The 14,479-nt window shown below is 35.6% G+C and overlaps 1 protein-coding gene across 1 annotated transcript; it reads left to right on the top strand.

Annotated features, from left to right (window-relative positions):
* Positions 1-5,965: 5,965 nt before the first annotated feature.
* LOC148673709 (C-C motif chemokine 19-like) lies at positions 5,966-13,829 on the top strand. Its single transcript, XM_088630494.1, has 4 exons — positions 5,966-6,123; positions 9,365-9,494; positions 10,587-10,701; positions 12,553-13,829. The coding sequence occupies exons 1-4, from the start codon at positions 6,063-6,065 to the stop codon at positions 12,577-12,579; spliced, it is 333 nt and encodes a 110-aa protein (XP_088486620.1). The 5' UTR covers positions 5,966-6,062; the 3' UTR covers positions 12,580-13,829.
* Positions 13,830-14,479: the final 650 nt, after the last annotated feature.

The following is a 14,479-nucleotide window of genomic DNA, read 5'->3' as shown; positions in this document are numbered from 1 at the left end:
GTTGCTTTCTTCCAACGTGAAATAATGCTTTCTGAGAGGGTTTTGCTGCATTTCAAGAGTGTTTAGACAGGATATTTAAATAAGACAGCTCACAGCTGCAGCTCATCAAGACACCAGTTCCCTGCAGCTGTACTGTACCTTCCCAGACAAAAATCAGCTAATGGCCTGTCACACCAAACATCTTCCATATTTAACAAATCTTCATCTTATGTTTTAGCGTTTCAGGTTAAAAAAAAAGCCCCTGTGTTTGTCGATATTTCTGAGATCAATTTTAACCTAAGATCTGTGACTTTATACTTCATGTCACAGCTACAACTCATGTATCGTACCCTCCCAAGCCAATATGGAGTTTACAACAAATGTGGAAAATTCCTCAGTTGTCCTAAATCATAATCAATCTTGACATCATTTTTTAAAATGAAAAAAACGATAAATATGGAATATTTTTTCTCTTTAACCTTCATCTTTTGTATCCCTCTTCTATCATATCTCCACTTCTGCAGCTGCCCTGTGGTGTCGAAGAAAAGTCTTCACTCAGGTTAGGTGTGGTCAAGCCGAGTCCTTTATTTACGCGCATGAGGAGGATAGATCATGCAGATCTGAAAGCAATCTCTCATACAGATCTAAAAAAAACTAAGGATACAATTGCCGACTCTCTTACATGAATATCAAATCTTATGTCGTGTGGTTTGAGCTCCTCCATTACCAACCATTTATTGCAATGGAATTGTGTGACACTCCATTTATTTTTTAATTTCATATTGCAGATGTGCAGTAGAGGCATCTGCAACAAACCCATAATATCTGTATCATGCATTTAATAGACTGGGATGGAAGAGCAGCAGATGTCAGAGAGTAAACGATTTTTCCTGCACTTTTCTCACTCTTAAGGCACAGTTATTACTGCACTTGGACAAACATCACTAGTACAGCACAGTTTCAAAACTTGAATTTATATTAGTACTGTTTATTGGTGTATTCAAAGAAGACAGCTTTGGTATTAGACACTAGTCACTTACTAGAGGTGTAGACCAGAGTAAATGAAAGATATTGTATTGCAAATTGAGGTAGAACAGCAAGGCTCAAATACTTTTGAATGGAGATGTGTATTTTCACATTTAGAAATCATCCTCTATGTCTCATCAAAATATGAAGAAGTACAGCATGAGAAGCAAATAAAAATGAAATATAAATGAAATATTCATGATATTTGAAGTTTTTCCCGCTAACTACCAGAATGAGTAAAGGTTTCGGGGTTTAAGCAGAAAAGGGAGTTATTACAGTACGTTCCTTTTAATAATCTTATTAGGCACAGTTTAAGAAAACAAGGAAACAACCTTTAGACATTTCTAAAAATGGCTAATAAGACCCTCCTCTTTGAAAGAATGGAGAAGTATACTTGGCACAGATTTTTCCCGATGGCAGCTTTTTGTAAATGTTTTACAATAAGAGTGGAAAGCCCCCAACAAAACAATACGAAGCCAAGCGTTGTGCTGCAGGAGCTTGTGCTGAAATCATAGCTTGCCTTTGCCTGGCATTTGTAGGGTCGCACTCTAAAGGGTCGTTGATCTCTGTGAGTACTACTAGCTTCTCGTAAAAAGAGCAGATTATTGGGTGACGGTAGAAATCCCCTTCTTCCTTACTGGCCTTTTTTACTGGGCTCGTGTGAAAGATGAAGATGAACTGTTAAAGTTTGTTCTTGTAAGTTATAAGAGATTTGGCCATGAAACAATACTTACCGGATCATGTAAGCTTTCTTCCTGCACATGCATATACAAACCTTAATATAACAATAACGATTACTGTATACCAAATGCAGGTTTGCTCAGAAAACAAACAGTCTAGCTTGCTTTTATAAACTATTTGTAATCAAAGCTTCTAAAAACTTAAGAAAAATAAACCCAGTTGTTTTCCCGGTACTATTACTGCAATCATCAATTTTAATGCTCTTTTTATTTATATGTATTTTAATTTAGCAAAAGTGGTTCATACTAAATAACTATCTTATGAAAACACATACTGTACTGTAAGTAATATGCAAATCTGGTGCACTTTTTATAAGTATGTTTTACACTATAAGAAATATGGCTTGCTGACAATTCTGTTACGGTATTTTTTTTTTAAATGCATTAAGAAGTCTCTATTCCTGTAACCTGTCATATCAGTACAAATCACAGGGGAATCAGAATCTGCTGTAAAAAAAGTTTCTGGTTATCCAGAAATGAAACTAAACTTGTATGTTCTCATGGAAGTCTTATGCATGCTTCTGTTGTGTCCTATCAAAGTTTTTTTTTGCTTCTTTTTATCACTTTTAACCTTTCTATTGTCCCTGGAGTTTCATGTTTGTCACCGGACAGTCCCATGCATTAATAGCATATACTGTATCTGTAAGGGAGATTATATTTATTTTTTATCTTTAAAGGGGAACTTCAAACCCAACTTCTCAGACCAGTTATTAAATCTTGGAATCAAAATAAATTAATCGACGTAATCCCAGAATTTTAAAAATTCCAAACAAAGCACAAAATCTTGACATTTTTGAAGTACTACAATATATAGTCACCATGTTGTCACAAACCCTTTGACGACCATTTCTCCTAACACTGGGCTGCAATGGCGTGATCAAAGCTGGTCAACATCTTCGCCATGTGTTTCTTCATCCTAGTCATTAGGTTATTACAGTACAGTATATTCCATAGCATACACAGTTTAAGGAGCTTGAAGCTCTTTTTGTTTCTCTTTTCTCAAAAAATGTCCCTAAATATAGTGCAAACACACCTTATCTTATTCTGATGCACTTTATAACAGTTCAAATTGTGATTTGGAGTCAATGGACAAAATTCTCTAAATCTAAAGATGAATAAACAATAGACGTTTCACGAGCATGTACTGTAATTGGCACAGATCAGTTTCTAGCACTTTCGCTGTGCTTTAGCATTATTTACATTGTCACACAGATGTTCATTAATGACAGAAAACAAGCAGAAAATGGCATTTGTGATGGTGGCATGTAGCAGCACAAGATTGTTTTCCACATTTTCCAGAATTTCCATTCATGTTGCTCCAGACTTCATACCTGGTAATCAAATAAAAAGAGCAAATGACAGAAACCTGAAGATTTTGCACTTGAGGAAATGAACATTGATTTTGGAAATTTAGAAACACAGAAAAGGGCAGGGGGACCTTGTGAAATGCCATTATTGACACTTCGCAGATAGAGCTATTGTCATCATATGGAGCAGAGCTTTGAGAAACTATGGATTTTATTTGTTAATATTTTAACAGAGTTTTTCAGGTTCACTGAGTGAAAGGAACTAAGGAACTAGTTTATGTGTACAAAATAAAATGATCACCCTGCCCAGCACTTAGAATTAATGAATTTAGGATTTCCTCTTACAAATGCATTCCCATGATCACATTTTTCTCTGTTGTTTTCTAGGTTAGTGACCATGGCTTTGGTTATGGAACTGCTATTAGGCTTGTTGAAACTGAGATATTATACTATACTGTACTTAGGGAAATACTTCATGTGCAATAACTTCCAGAACTTCTAATCACAAAATGCAAGGAACAAAGATGTGTATAAAAAGGGTAAAGTCTACACCAGAACCACAGTGGCTCACTGGACAGAGCTCAACCTGGTTTCTGTTGGGTTGTCATTACTTTTATTGACTGTGCCATTTTCTTTGCCCTTTCCCTTGCTGTAATTTTTTCTTAATCCTGTCAGTTATAAACTGTTTGGTAAGATAAATTATATTTAATTTCATTGGTTTGACGTAAGATGCCACCTTGAAAACAGGACCAAAAAGACTAACTAACTATAACACAAGACGCAGACTATTATTATCTGATTCTTTTCTAATTATCTGCGATTATTATTTGTTATCTATCATTTAAGATATCTAAAAGCCTAAGGAGCAGTTTAATTTCAGAGGGGAAAAAAGGATCCCAGATACTTTGTTTTATTATCCTAGAAAGAATTTAATAAAATTGAACTTCTGTAAACCATGAAAAGGGGCAGCATAGTGGCTCAGTGGTTAGCATTGCTGTCTTGCAGTGCTAGGGCTCGGCATTTAATTCCTGGGATTCTATCTGTGTTGGGTTTGTATTTTATCCCCATGTTCGTGTAGGTTTTCTCCAGATTCTCCAGTTTCACACACAGTCAGAAAACATACGGTACTAGTAGGTTAATTCTGGGAAACCTGGCCCTAGTGTACAGTAAGTGTGAGTGTGTCTGTGTGTGCCCTGTGACGGACTAATGTCCCATTGCTTACTGGGTTAGGCTCCGGCTCCCCTGCTACACTAAAATTGGATACAATCGATGGAAAAAGGAGGGATGGATGGATGGACCATGAAGCAAAGCAAGTTCCCATAGTGTGGCGGAATCTATAGCTCTATAGTATGATCATGACCCTTACAAACAAGACATTTCTTATCAATTCCCAGCCGATTTCAAGATCTCTAAAGATGATTGGAAGAAAGTCAAGGCATTTAATTGTCTCGGCAAGATGTTCCTCCCAACAGTGCCATGTGACCAGCTTGGTGCTTTTGGAATACTTGGGGGAAGAATCACTGAAAAGATCTCAGGGGAATTTCAGGTCGCCTCTAAATACAGGGCATTATGTTATATTTTGAATTATTATATTATGGCTTATTACGGATATATTGTGTCGTACTGTATGTTACACATCAATGGTGGGAGTCTCTAGGCCACTTAGAGAATTTACTCTCAGTTAAGAACATAAGAAAGGTTACAAATGAGAGGGCACCTTTCAGCACCTCAAGCCCATTTGTGAGATTGTAAAATAGGAATTTGATAGATTTCAGAATATCAGTAAGGAGATGACCTGTCACTTTCATTTCTTCCTAACAGCGATGTGCAATGCTCCAACCACAGCTGACTAAGAGCTCGAATTCATTTCACTATGTGTTTATTTTATCCTGACCATTAGGGGTTGTATCATACAGTATATGGCTGTAGAAGTGACAAATACTGTAGAAAAAAGGTTTAAACTGCTTTTCAACTTTTCTTAGAAAATGTCTCTGTAATACAAACATGCCTTTAGCCTCAGTTATCATGTCAACAAAAATGTTGTTTGGATGCAATGGGCAAAACTCACAATACCATTCTTTATTACTAGCCTTACTTAACGATATGGAAAAAATAAAAATGACATTTACATTGGTGATGGTGCAACACAAGATTCACTCATTCTGTTCATGCATATTGTGCAAACATCATGCCTGACAGACAAAAGAAAAGAGTAAATAAATGAAACATTCAGAAGATTTTCATTGATTGCATAAAATTTGAAAAGTAAATTGGAGCAGAAGCTTTTGAAATAGGCATATTAATGACTTCCAAATAGAGTGTGGTCCATCATAAAGAACGGAGCTTTAGGAAACTGTGGGAGTTTTCTCAGAGGGAATTCCATGCGACCTTTGCAGAAAGGAAGATCTTCATGGAAAGAAAAGAACCCAGTGAAAAAGAAGTTGTCTATACAACATCACCCTAGACTACAGAGTATTCTATATTGATTATTTCTAAAATAAGAAATGTCCGGTGCCTCTCAATTTAGGTGCTAAACAATCATTTGTTTTGCCATAATCATACATTTTTAAATAATGAATTTATTATTTTCTTCTTCCCTGCTTTGTTGGTGCACAGGGATATTTATTTAGGGAACTGCCTCTACTCAGTGTTTGCTGAAACTGAGCAAACCTCAGATAAACTGAAATATTAACATTTGGCAACCGACACACGGTTTTTCTGTAGCAGTTTTCAGGGATTTCTTGTTATGATTTTTTTTTTTATTAAACGTCAATCCATTCTTTTGTTCCTTTATTCATCATCAAAAGTTCATCTTCATCTTAGGAGTTAAAGAGCTTAGGGACACATGACTTCCCTGAGAAATAACACGCCTCTTGGTGTACTTCTCAAAGTGAAACTAAAGAGTATAAATGGACAGGGATGCAGACTCTTAGCAGCAAAGAGGCAAGTGGAGCATTTGCAAAAAGAATCTCTCTCTCCCTCTCTGCCAGAAACAACATCAGCTTCAAATATGACTCGCAGCATCTCCTCTGTCTGTGTATTGGTATTCCTGATCTACTGGTGCTCCAAAGGTAAGTAGTTTGATTTGCTCAAATATTTTGTCTTCTGCTGTCTGTCATTATATCTGTCTTCATTCACATATCCAAGACCATAGCAAACACATGGTGCAGCATAGTCTTAGTTGGAAAATGTTTGCAAGCTCTCCAAAGTCTGTGAAATATGTAAATATTAGCTTAATTTCATGGATGTTCTGTCAAACAGATGTCTTGGAAAGAAGTCCCTGGGATAATTCTAATGAGCTGTATTTAAGAAGGACTATAAGCTTCAGAAAGATTAAAGTATATTTCTTATTTCTTCTAAGATCTTGCACAGCACCTGAAAAACTATGGTACTGTGAATTCAGTTTGGTTCAAACCTATGCACAGATGATTGCACCACTGCATAATAAAGTATTTCACCTGATTTAAACCTTAACTTTTGATGGAAATATAATATATTTTTTTTTAATTTATTGATTTTAAATATTTTTTATTTATGATTTTCAATTAAAGAACAAGTAGTTTCAGAAAGCTTTGCACATTTGAAATGACCTCTACGTCATAAAATTCATAATTAATTTTGTCATTAAATTGTTTAACATGTTCCTGAGAAAATGATGAGAAACAATTAGAGTCATAATGCAATTCCAATAAAGCTGTCAGATTCAACTTTTTTTATTTGAAATAATAGGTTAAGTAGAAACAAAAAACACAGAAATTACCTGAATGGTTTATGTAACAGAACAAGCCCTCCTATTCATATCTCCTGACTCAGTCTTTTGACTCACAATGGGTGTGAGTCACTGAACTTACAACAGGTGATAAACATGCAGTGTCTTATCCATGTAAGCAGAGTTGTTTAAACTGTTGTTTCACCAAAGCAGGTGTTTTGTTAAAGATAAGAATTACTTCTTATGACTACTAGAGAGTTTCATCCAATGAAGCATAGCACCTGTACACTTCTGAGTTTCCATAGTAACAGAATGCCATGTGTTTAGCTGGACTGAATATGAATGCCTTTGGTTTTTGGCAATATTTTAGAACCAGTGTATACCACTTAAGATGTCCCATTGTATTTGATTAATTGCATTTTTAAACTACATTTGTTGACTGCTAGTAAATAGTCAGACTTTTCCTGTAACTGAATGTTAAGTGCCCTTCAAGACATTATTCTTCAAATGTAATTCCCATAGATTAATTTGTGCTCTGCATTTAGGCTTTTATGATTTTTGAATGAAAATGTAGTCCCTACCTTGCTTTTTGCCATGCACTGTACAAGTCAAGGGTATTTCTAACTTTAAAGTATTAACTTTAAGGAACTAACCATTAAATGAGTGTTGTGAAATTGATTCTGTTCCTAAATGTGTAATTCAGATTTTAAAGGTTTAAGTTTTAGCAAGTCTCAAAGACCCTTACTCACAGCACACTTGTGTCAGAGAACACATTAGGTCTGAATTTCAATTAAGCCTTTTCAAATGTTTTTTTTTTCTGGCATTCTGGAGCATTTTGGTCTTTCTGTGCTTAAAATGTAATTCTCAGTGTGGGTCATATCTCAGAACAAATTATGCCCTACACCTACTATAGGTTTACAATATGCCTGAAAAGAAATTTGTCATGCTTGTACTGTTTTTCAAAGGCAGATTCATTTTCCAATACTGTATATTTACCTTATGCAAAGTCAAAAGTCAAACGGCATCACACTTTTGTGGGTCAGTGCGTTCACAATTAAGAAAAAAGGCAAACAATTCTCAGTCTTCACTCTAAGGTGGGGGGTCAGGAATGGGATTTCTGTGTTTATGTGCAAGAAATAATTGTAAAACTGAAGTGATTACAACCTGTAAAATTTGTGCTACCAGCGGAAAACAAAGAGAGCTATTCATTGTGCAATTTTACAGACCTCTGAAGGTTCCTCTAAATGAACTTTGTAGAAAAGGTGTAAAATAAGTGCACAAGAATCATCACTGCAACTAAGATTGTGATTCAACTGTAACAAATTAATTTGGTGAGAAGTCAGAGTATCTATGAGACGTATGTTATTTTCCCCTCTGAAATATATTGAAATAAATGAGTTCTGTGTGTTGTAATGTAGACATAATGTGCAGTGTCTTGTGTACCCTGGAACAATATTGTAAGACAAAACCTTTTCAGTGGGAGGAGATGGCAAACACATCGAATAAGATCAAATAAACTGCAATCTTTTTTTTTTGTATTGTATTGAAGAGTTACAGCCAAAAGTTGTTTTCCAGATATTTTAATTCCTAACAGTTCTTTGCATTTGCTAGAACCTGGCCACCATTATCTTTGTTCAGCTACAATGTTATTCAGCTTTATTATTAAAATAAAACTAACTCTTCTAGATTTTAATTATCTTTACCCTTCAAATGATTCAAGTATGTAAATATATGAGGCACAAAACTGGAATTCAGCAGCTGTGAAGAGAAATGTGAAAAAGAGGAAAATAAATCTTTAGCTACAGTATTACAATGTCAAGATTGTATTAAAATATCAATAATAATTGCACTGTTGACATTAATACATGATGCTTTAACGGTATAATTAAGTATTGCATTAGTATAGCGCATTTTATCCCAGAGGAACCCAAAGACCTTTGATTCTTTAGAAGGGGACCCACTTCACTCACCACAGAAAGTGATGTGCAGTACGCATTACACACCAGGAATCCATCAACCATCAGACCATGTACAGAAGTGAGAAATTACTTCACCAGCTGAATCAAGGGGAAACATTGGGGAGGTCATTATACAAACCCAGAGAGAAAATTGGATACCGGCGCTATCACCCCTACTCTTACAAATGGTGTCATGGGACTTTTAGCTGGAAGTGTTACAGCATGTGGTCCAGATGAATGTGTGGCACTAGTTGGCTCCAAGCACCACTTACAAATGCAACCTGGATTTCCATAGAAATCTCATTCAAGTACTGACCAGACCCAACTTTGCTTAGCTCTGATATCTGACAAGATCAGACAAGAAGGAGGTGGAGCTGTGTTAATTCAATCGATGATATTGGCTAATTATTATATAATTACCATTCCCAAGATCATTCTATACATTTGAATTTCAATAAAGCAATGTTACAGTATCATGCTTGTACCTCAAAGCTGGCTATAATGAGCTAGTGTGTGCAGAAAGTAGTATATTGGATTTTTAGGTTTTTGCAGCCTATGCATACTGACGCAGCTACCTACCTGAACTATTAGGTTTTTAGTCAAGGTCAATGCTGAATTACTGTACTAAGATGCTTTGCTCCACAGCTGCCTATGGAGACATGAACATAGCTGTGGACTGCTGTCTGGATGTCAGCAATGCCAAAATCCCCATGAAGATAGTGAAGACCTACCAAAAACAAAGCAATAGAAATGGCTGCAAAATTGAAGCTATGGTGTAAGTACTTGTTGAACATCCATTACAATACAATCCTGCATCTTTCCGTCTCTTCCTGAGCTGACCAAAGAGAGATTCAGACAGTACCCCTTTATTTATTTATTGAAATTGAGTGAAATTCAGTTTCGAGGGATTCCAGTTTGTATTCCTCTGTTGATTCTGTAGAGATGTGAAATGCACATTCCAATTTTCACCATTTAAACCCAAACTTGAGAGAGACTGAATACTGTATAAGTGACTTTTCTGAGACACACAGATGTGCAGGTCCTTAAATGAGGCCCAGGAGGACAGATATGCTTAAGGATTACATAATTACAGTATGGTAGAACAACCCCAAAGCAAGAAGTGATACTGTACTTACAATTTACTGTAAGTGAGAAAACAGATCATGACAAAATAATCTATAAATTTTTATCTTTTCAATATTACTTTGGTATTGCTTGATTACACCAATTTGGATAATGTATTCATTAATCACAACCATTAACTATAATATCCAGATATTGCATAAGACTGAAAGTTAAAATTGGAGTTAATGAAAACACTAGCGTTTATTAAATCTACTTAGCTTTTATAATATCACTTTAACTTCATTTACAATTTGAAGGTAAATAGAATATTGAATTATAGTAATATGAGTTTAATTAGTGAATGCAAATTAAGTAACATAGGGGAAAATAACTGATGATGAAGAATTTTGTCAAATGTTGGGGTTTCTTCAGCTTTTAATTGTAATGCTTTGCAAATCCTTCCTTCAAAATTTCTCCCGTGTTCCTGTTTTATCTTTCTTTTTACTACAGTACATGGGTACACCTCATTCATCTATATATAAATTGATCAACTTCCACAGTCATGATTATTAAAAAATTGTAAATAAATTAACAATTGAAATGGAATATTTGAAAAAAGAAACGAAAAACAGCAAACACACCACTAGACGTCATCCAGGGGCCAAAATCCAAGTACAGAAATTTGATATCCTTCAGTTCCAAAACAGGTGCCCCTGAAATGCATTTTAATTTGGAATACACAGGTAGTGGTAAACCACTGACGAAAGAAGAGCTGTAACAGGACCTTATCCATTTTTTTCAGGTTCATTACCAAGAGAAATGTGAAGCTGTGTGCTCCCCATAACGAGGCCTGGGTGAAAGAGCTGACAGAGAAAGTTGACAAGAGGAATAAGGGATGTAAGGGATTTAATTTCAAGGTAACTGTCCTGCTCACTGCAACTTTACGTAACCACACAAAGCATAACACTTAGAGTCCTGTGAAAACTGTAAAGACATTAGTTCGCCTGAAAAAATCAGAACAATATTGCCTTTTTATACAGTAGAACGTTTTATTTTGAACCCGTACAGACATTTGTCGTGAAACGTTTCTATTTTTCTGATGAAGAAGGGGAATCAGGGATTTTTCTAACCTAGAACCACAACCACGAAAAGTTTCACTTCAAAAGGGCAGAGTTTCCTTTGCCAGAAAGATTCTATGGCAGACAAAACCACATTAATATTGTAACGCATACGGCCACCATTGCAGGTTGTTCAAGCCGGCTTACCAGCGCGGTGACGCCACCGCCATTCTCTGTGAATAGCAGGGACTGCAGCCGTCGGGCTGAGGGGAGATCTCCCTTTAGCTCAAGTGGCTGGGTCCCTGTTGAGTGACACCGGAGGCCTGGGTTTGAGTCCCCAATGATGGGGGGCTGACCTGAGGTGGCAGTGGTGAGGGTGCATGTGAACCTGAGAGTGCTACAATATTAATATTTTCAGCACTGGCTACAAATCAGCTAGAGTAACCCCATGATTGGTAAACAAAACAAAACTGTGTCTGTCTTTCTTTGATCTGTGGTGGCCCTTTCACAAATCATTTACTACTGTCTGGTGCTATTCCAGCATCAAAATAAGGGTCAGAAAAGTGAAGCAACTCTTTGCTTTTCTTAATAAAAATAATACATGAGCCATGAGCCATGTAGACTTTTTTTTTGTACCATTTGTTTTGTGGAAATACTCAGCTAATTTTAACAGTTTAATTTTGAGGTTTTGTTGCTCACAGTTCTGATTTAATCGCATAAGCAGAGTTTTTTGTTTGCTGAGGTTAAATGAGAAGTACAGTATGTAGAAGTAGTTCAGGTGGGTAGCTGCATCAGCATGCGCAGTCTGCGAAGGAACAAGTAATAGGTTTATCCCATGCTGAAAAGAGAAGAGAGAAAACACAATGTTTCAGCATGGAATAAACCTATTACTTGTTCCTAAATGAGAAGTGTTGCTAATATAACATATAGATACATATAGGTCTGATAAATAGATAAAGCTAATATATTTTTATACATGCATTTAAATAAGATTTTTTGTGATTTAGTGCATTGTCACTCAGTACACTGCCACTATACACTGTACAATGTCACTATATGCAATATATAGTATTAATAGCAATGTAAAGATATCTTGTCAAACATGCTACAATAAAGATTGCATTTACAATGTATTATAGCTGAAATGTTAAATCATTATAACTAAAACGATGTGTCATTATATTCTGGTTTTAATAAATAGACTGACTTGATTCATATTTGTGCTCCAGTATAACATCTGGAAATCATTTTGTCTGCAAGTACTGCTTTCTGGGAAAAATGCTTTAGCTTGGCAAAAACATTTTATGTTCACTGAGTTTCACTTGAAGTATAATCCACAAATGTTTTTTTTTATGATTACATAGATTTTTAACTGGATCACAGTGAAGGTATTAGCACATTAAAGTGGGCCTAAAGAGATCCAGTTCTTTTAGTCCGTCAGTGTGAGACATGGATCAGTAACATGTTTATTCCCAGCTACAGTTGAACATAATATTCAAAACGAATAAAAGAGCACTGCACAATTTCAACATGTTATCCCTCATTTTAAAGTTTAAATTTGTAATAATATGCCTTAACATTGTTGGCCTTTTGTATTGCTTTATGCCGAGCTTTATGCCCCATTATGCCAAGAAGATGCAAATGATGTGTGTAGTGTGATGAAGTTGTATGAGACAAATAAATCTGATGTTCTTTTTTTTTTCATTACAGAAGCCCTGGTGTCATAACCTGAGCTAAGGAAGCTTGTGGTTCCACACTTTCACGCGTGAACAGTGGCAGGAGCAGCAAGAAGCTCCACCGATAATCTGAGCTTTTGGATACAGTAGGGAAAAGAAAATGTGAAAATATGGCCATTGTTAATGCACTGTGTTGTTCATTTATTGTTTTGCAGAGTTTTGTTTTTTATATCCTTTAATACAAGGTGACTGATAAGCCTGGGATGTGTTCCCCCGGTTACTTTCTATGGTTCTTGTGAAATGTGATGTTTTTATTGATAATAAACAAGATGTGATGTCTATAGACTGTACTGTCTGAGGTTATGAGTGCAAGGATTGTCCCCCCATCTCCTTCTGTGACAGCAGTGGAAATCATGTGGGTCATGCATTTTCAGTGCAAGCACAAACTCGTAGCAGTCTAAATCTATATTTTGCGTTGATTTTAAGAGTAAGCTGAGCTACAGTGTATTGCATTCAAAGAATTGAAGATTGTTCATTTTGTACTACTTTTCAATTTAACACCCACCACATACACAGAACAATAAACAACATTAGCAATGTATTCACCTTTTGATTCATTCTCTCTAAAACATGAGCAGTAATTCAAATGTATCACTTGATAGGTACATGACCAGTATGATAAGGTGTGAAATATGTGGCATCAGGTCAATTATCGAACAAGACACTACAATTAAACATGTTAAATACTACTGTTAACCAAAAGCCTTTACTGGAAAGTATATTGGTATTTAGTAAAAATTATAATTTTCTAAGAAAAAAATGTAATTGATGCCTCATAATTTTATTTTTACATTTATTAGAAGAATGAAGAGTGTAAACCCATAACTGATTGACATTTTGTTTTTATAATGTATCTCCCTTTAATATGTTAATATATTTTGGTTATATAAAATGTTACAATTGGCAAAACCTATATACCCAGCCTTTTGAAAGCTAACACACAGAGATTTCTGGTGTCAAAGTGGAAAGTAATGGGGCGTTGTTTTTTTATATTGTATTGTACTTAACAGAAAGGATTTTTAATGTGTAAAATAACCATGTGCAGTAAACACAAAATAAAACAACTAAATTTCATCTTAAAAAATTGAAAATGCAAGAAACTTTTAAAATGTTTTAAATGTTTTAACAAAATATTCAAAAAGACTGTGTCATATTTTCTTGTTTAAATGTTTTTTTAAGAACTATGGTGTTTTGACTGTATTTTCTAACCTTATGAAACTTTGTCATTTCTAAATAAACTATTTGATTCTATATCCTCTGCACTGTTGGAGTTGTTTTTTTAATAAATTGTTCTTGTCTAGCTAGCCTACAGCCCTGTTTTAACCAAAATCTTTTTTTAAGATTTTAGGACAGAAATCAGGAGACACTTTACAGAAAGAATTGTGGGGGTATGGGACAAATTCTTTAACCACATTTCTTATGCTTTGCAATCTCTGCCATGAAGAGTGTAAGAATTAAAATAACATAAAACACTGGAAACTTGTCTATGGACATACATTTCTAGAAGTACAAGCACCCTCGTATAAGCAAATAATAATAATGATTGCTTACACTTATATAGTGCTTTTCTGGACACTCCACTCAAATCGCTTTACAGAAAATGGGGACTCCCCTCCACCACCACCAATGTGGGGCCCCAAATGGATGATGTGACGGCAGCCAAAGTGCGCCAGTGTGCTCACCACACATCAGCTGTCGGTAGGGAGGAGAACAGAGTGATGAAGCCAATTCACACATGGGGATTATTAGGAGGCCATTATTGGTAAAGACCAGGGAGAAATTTGGCCGTGACACCAGGGTTAGCACCCTACTCTTTTTGAGAAATGCCCTGGGATTTTTAATGACCACATAGGCACCTTTTTACAGTACAGTCATCACCATACTGGGTTATTAGGACACAT

Source organism: Lepisosteus platostomus, chromosome 4, assembly GCF_059453375.1.
Source record: "Lepisosteus platostomus isolate fLepPlt1 chromosome 4, fLepPlt1.hap1, whole genome shotgun sequence".
Taxonomy (NCBI): domain Eukaryota; kingdom Metazoa; phylum Chordata; class Actinopteri; order Semionotiformes; family Lepisosteidae; genus Lepisosteus; species Lepisosteus platostomus.
This window is presented reverse-complemented; position numbering and strand designations above follow the sequence as displayed.

What these genes read in the sequence shown, in the direction of transcription:
- LOC148673709 (XM_088630494.1), top strand. Translation starts at nt 6,063, where the DNA reads ATGACTCGCAGCATCTCCTCTGTCTGTGTATTGGTATTCCTGATCTAC. An exon ending in GATCTACTGGTGCTCCAAAG is followed by an intron (nt 6,124 to 9,364) that starts GTAAGTAGTTTG and finishes TTTGCTCCACAG; the next exon opens with CTGCCTATGGAGACATGAAC. An exon ending in TGCAAAATTGAAGCTATGGT is followed by an intron (nt 9,495 to 10,586) that starts GTAAGTACTTGT and finishes CATTTTTTTCAG; the next exon opens with GTTCATTACCAAGAGAAATG.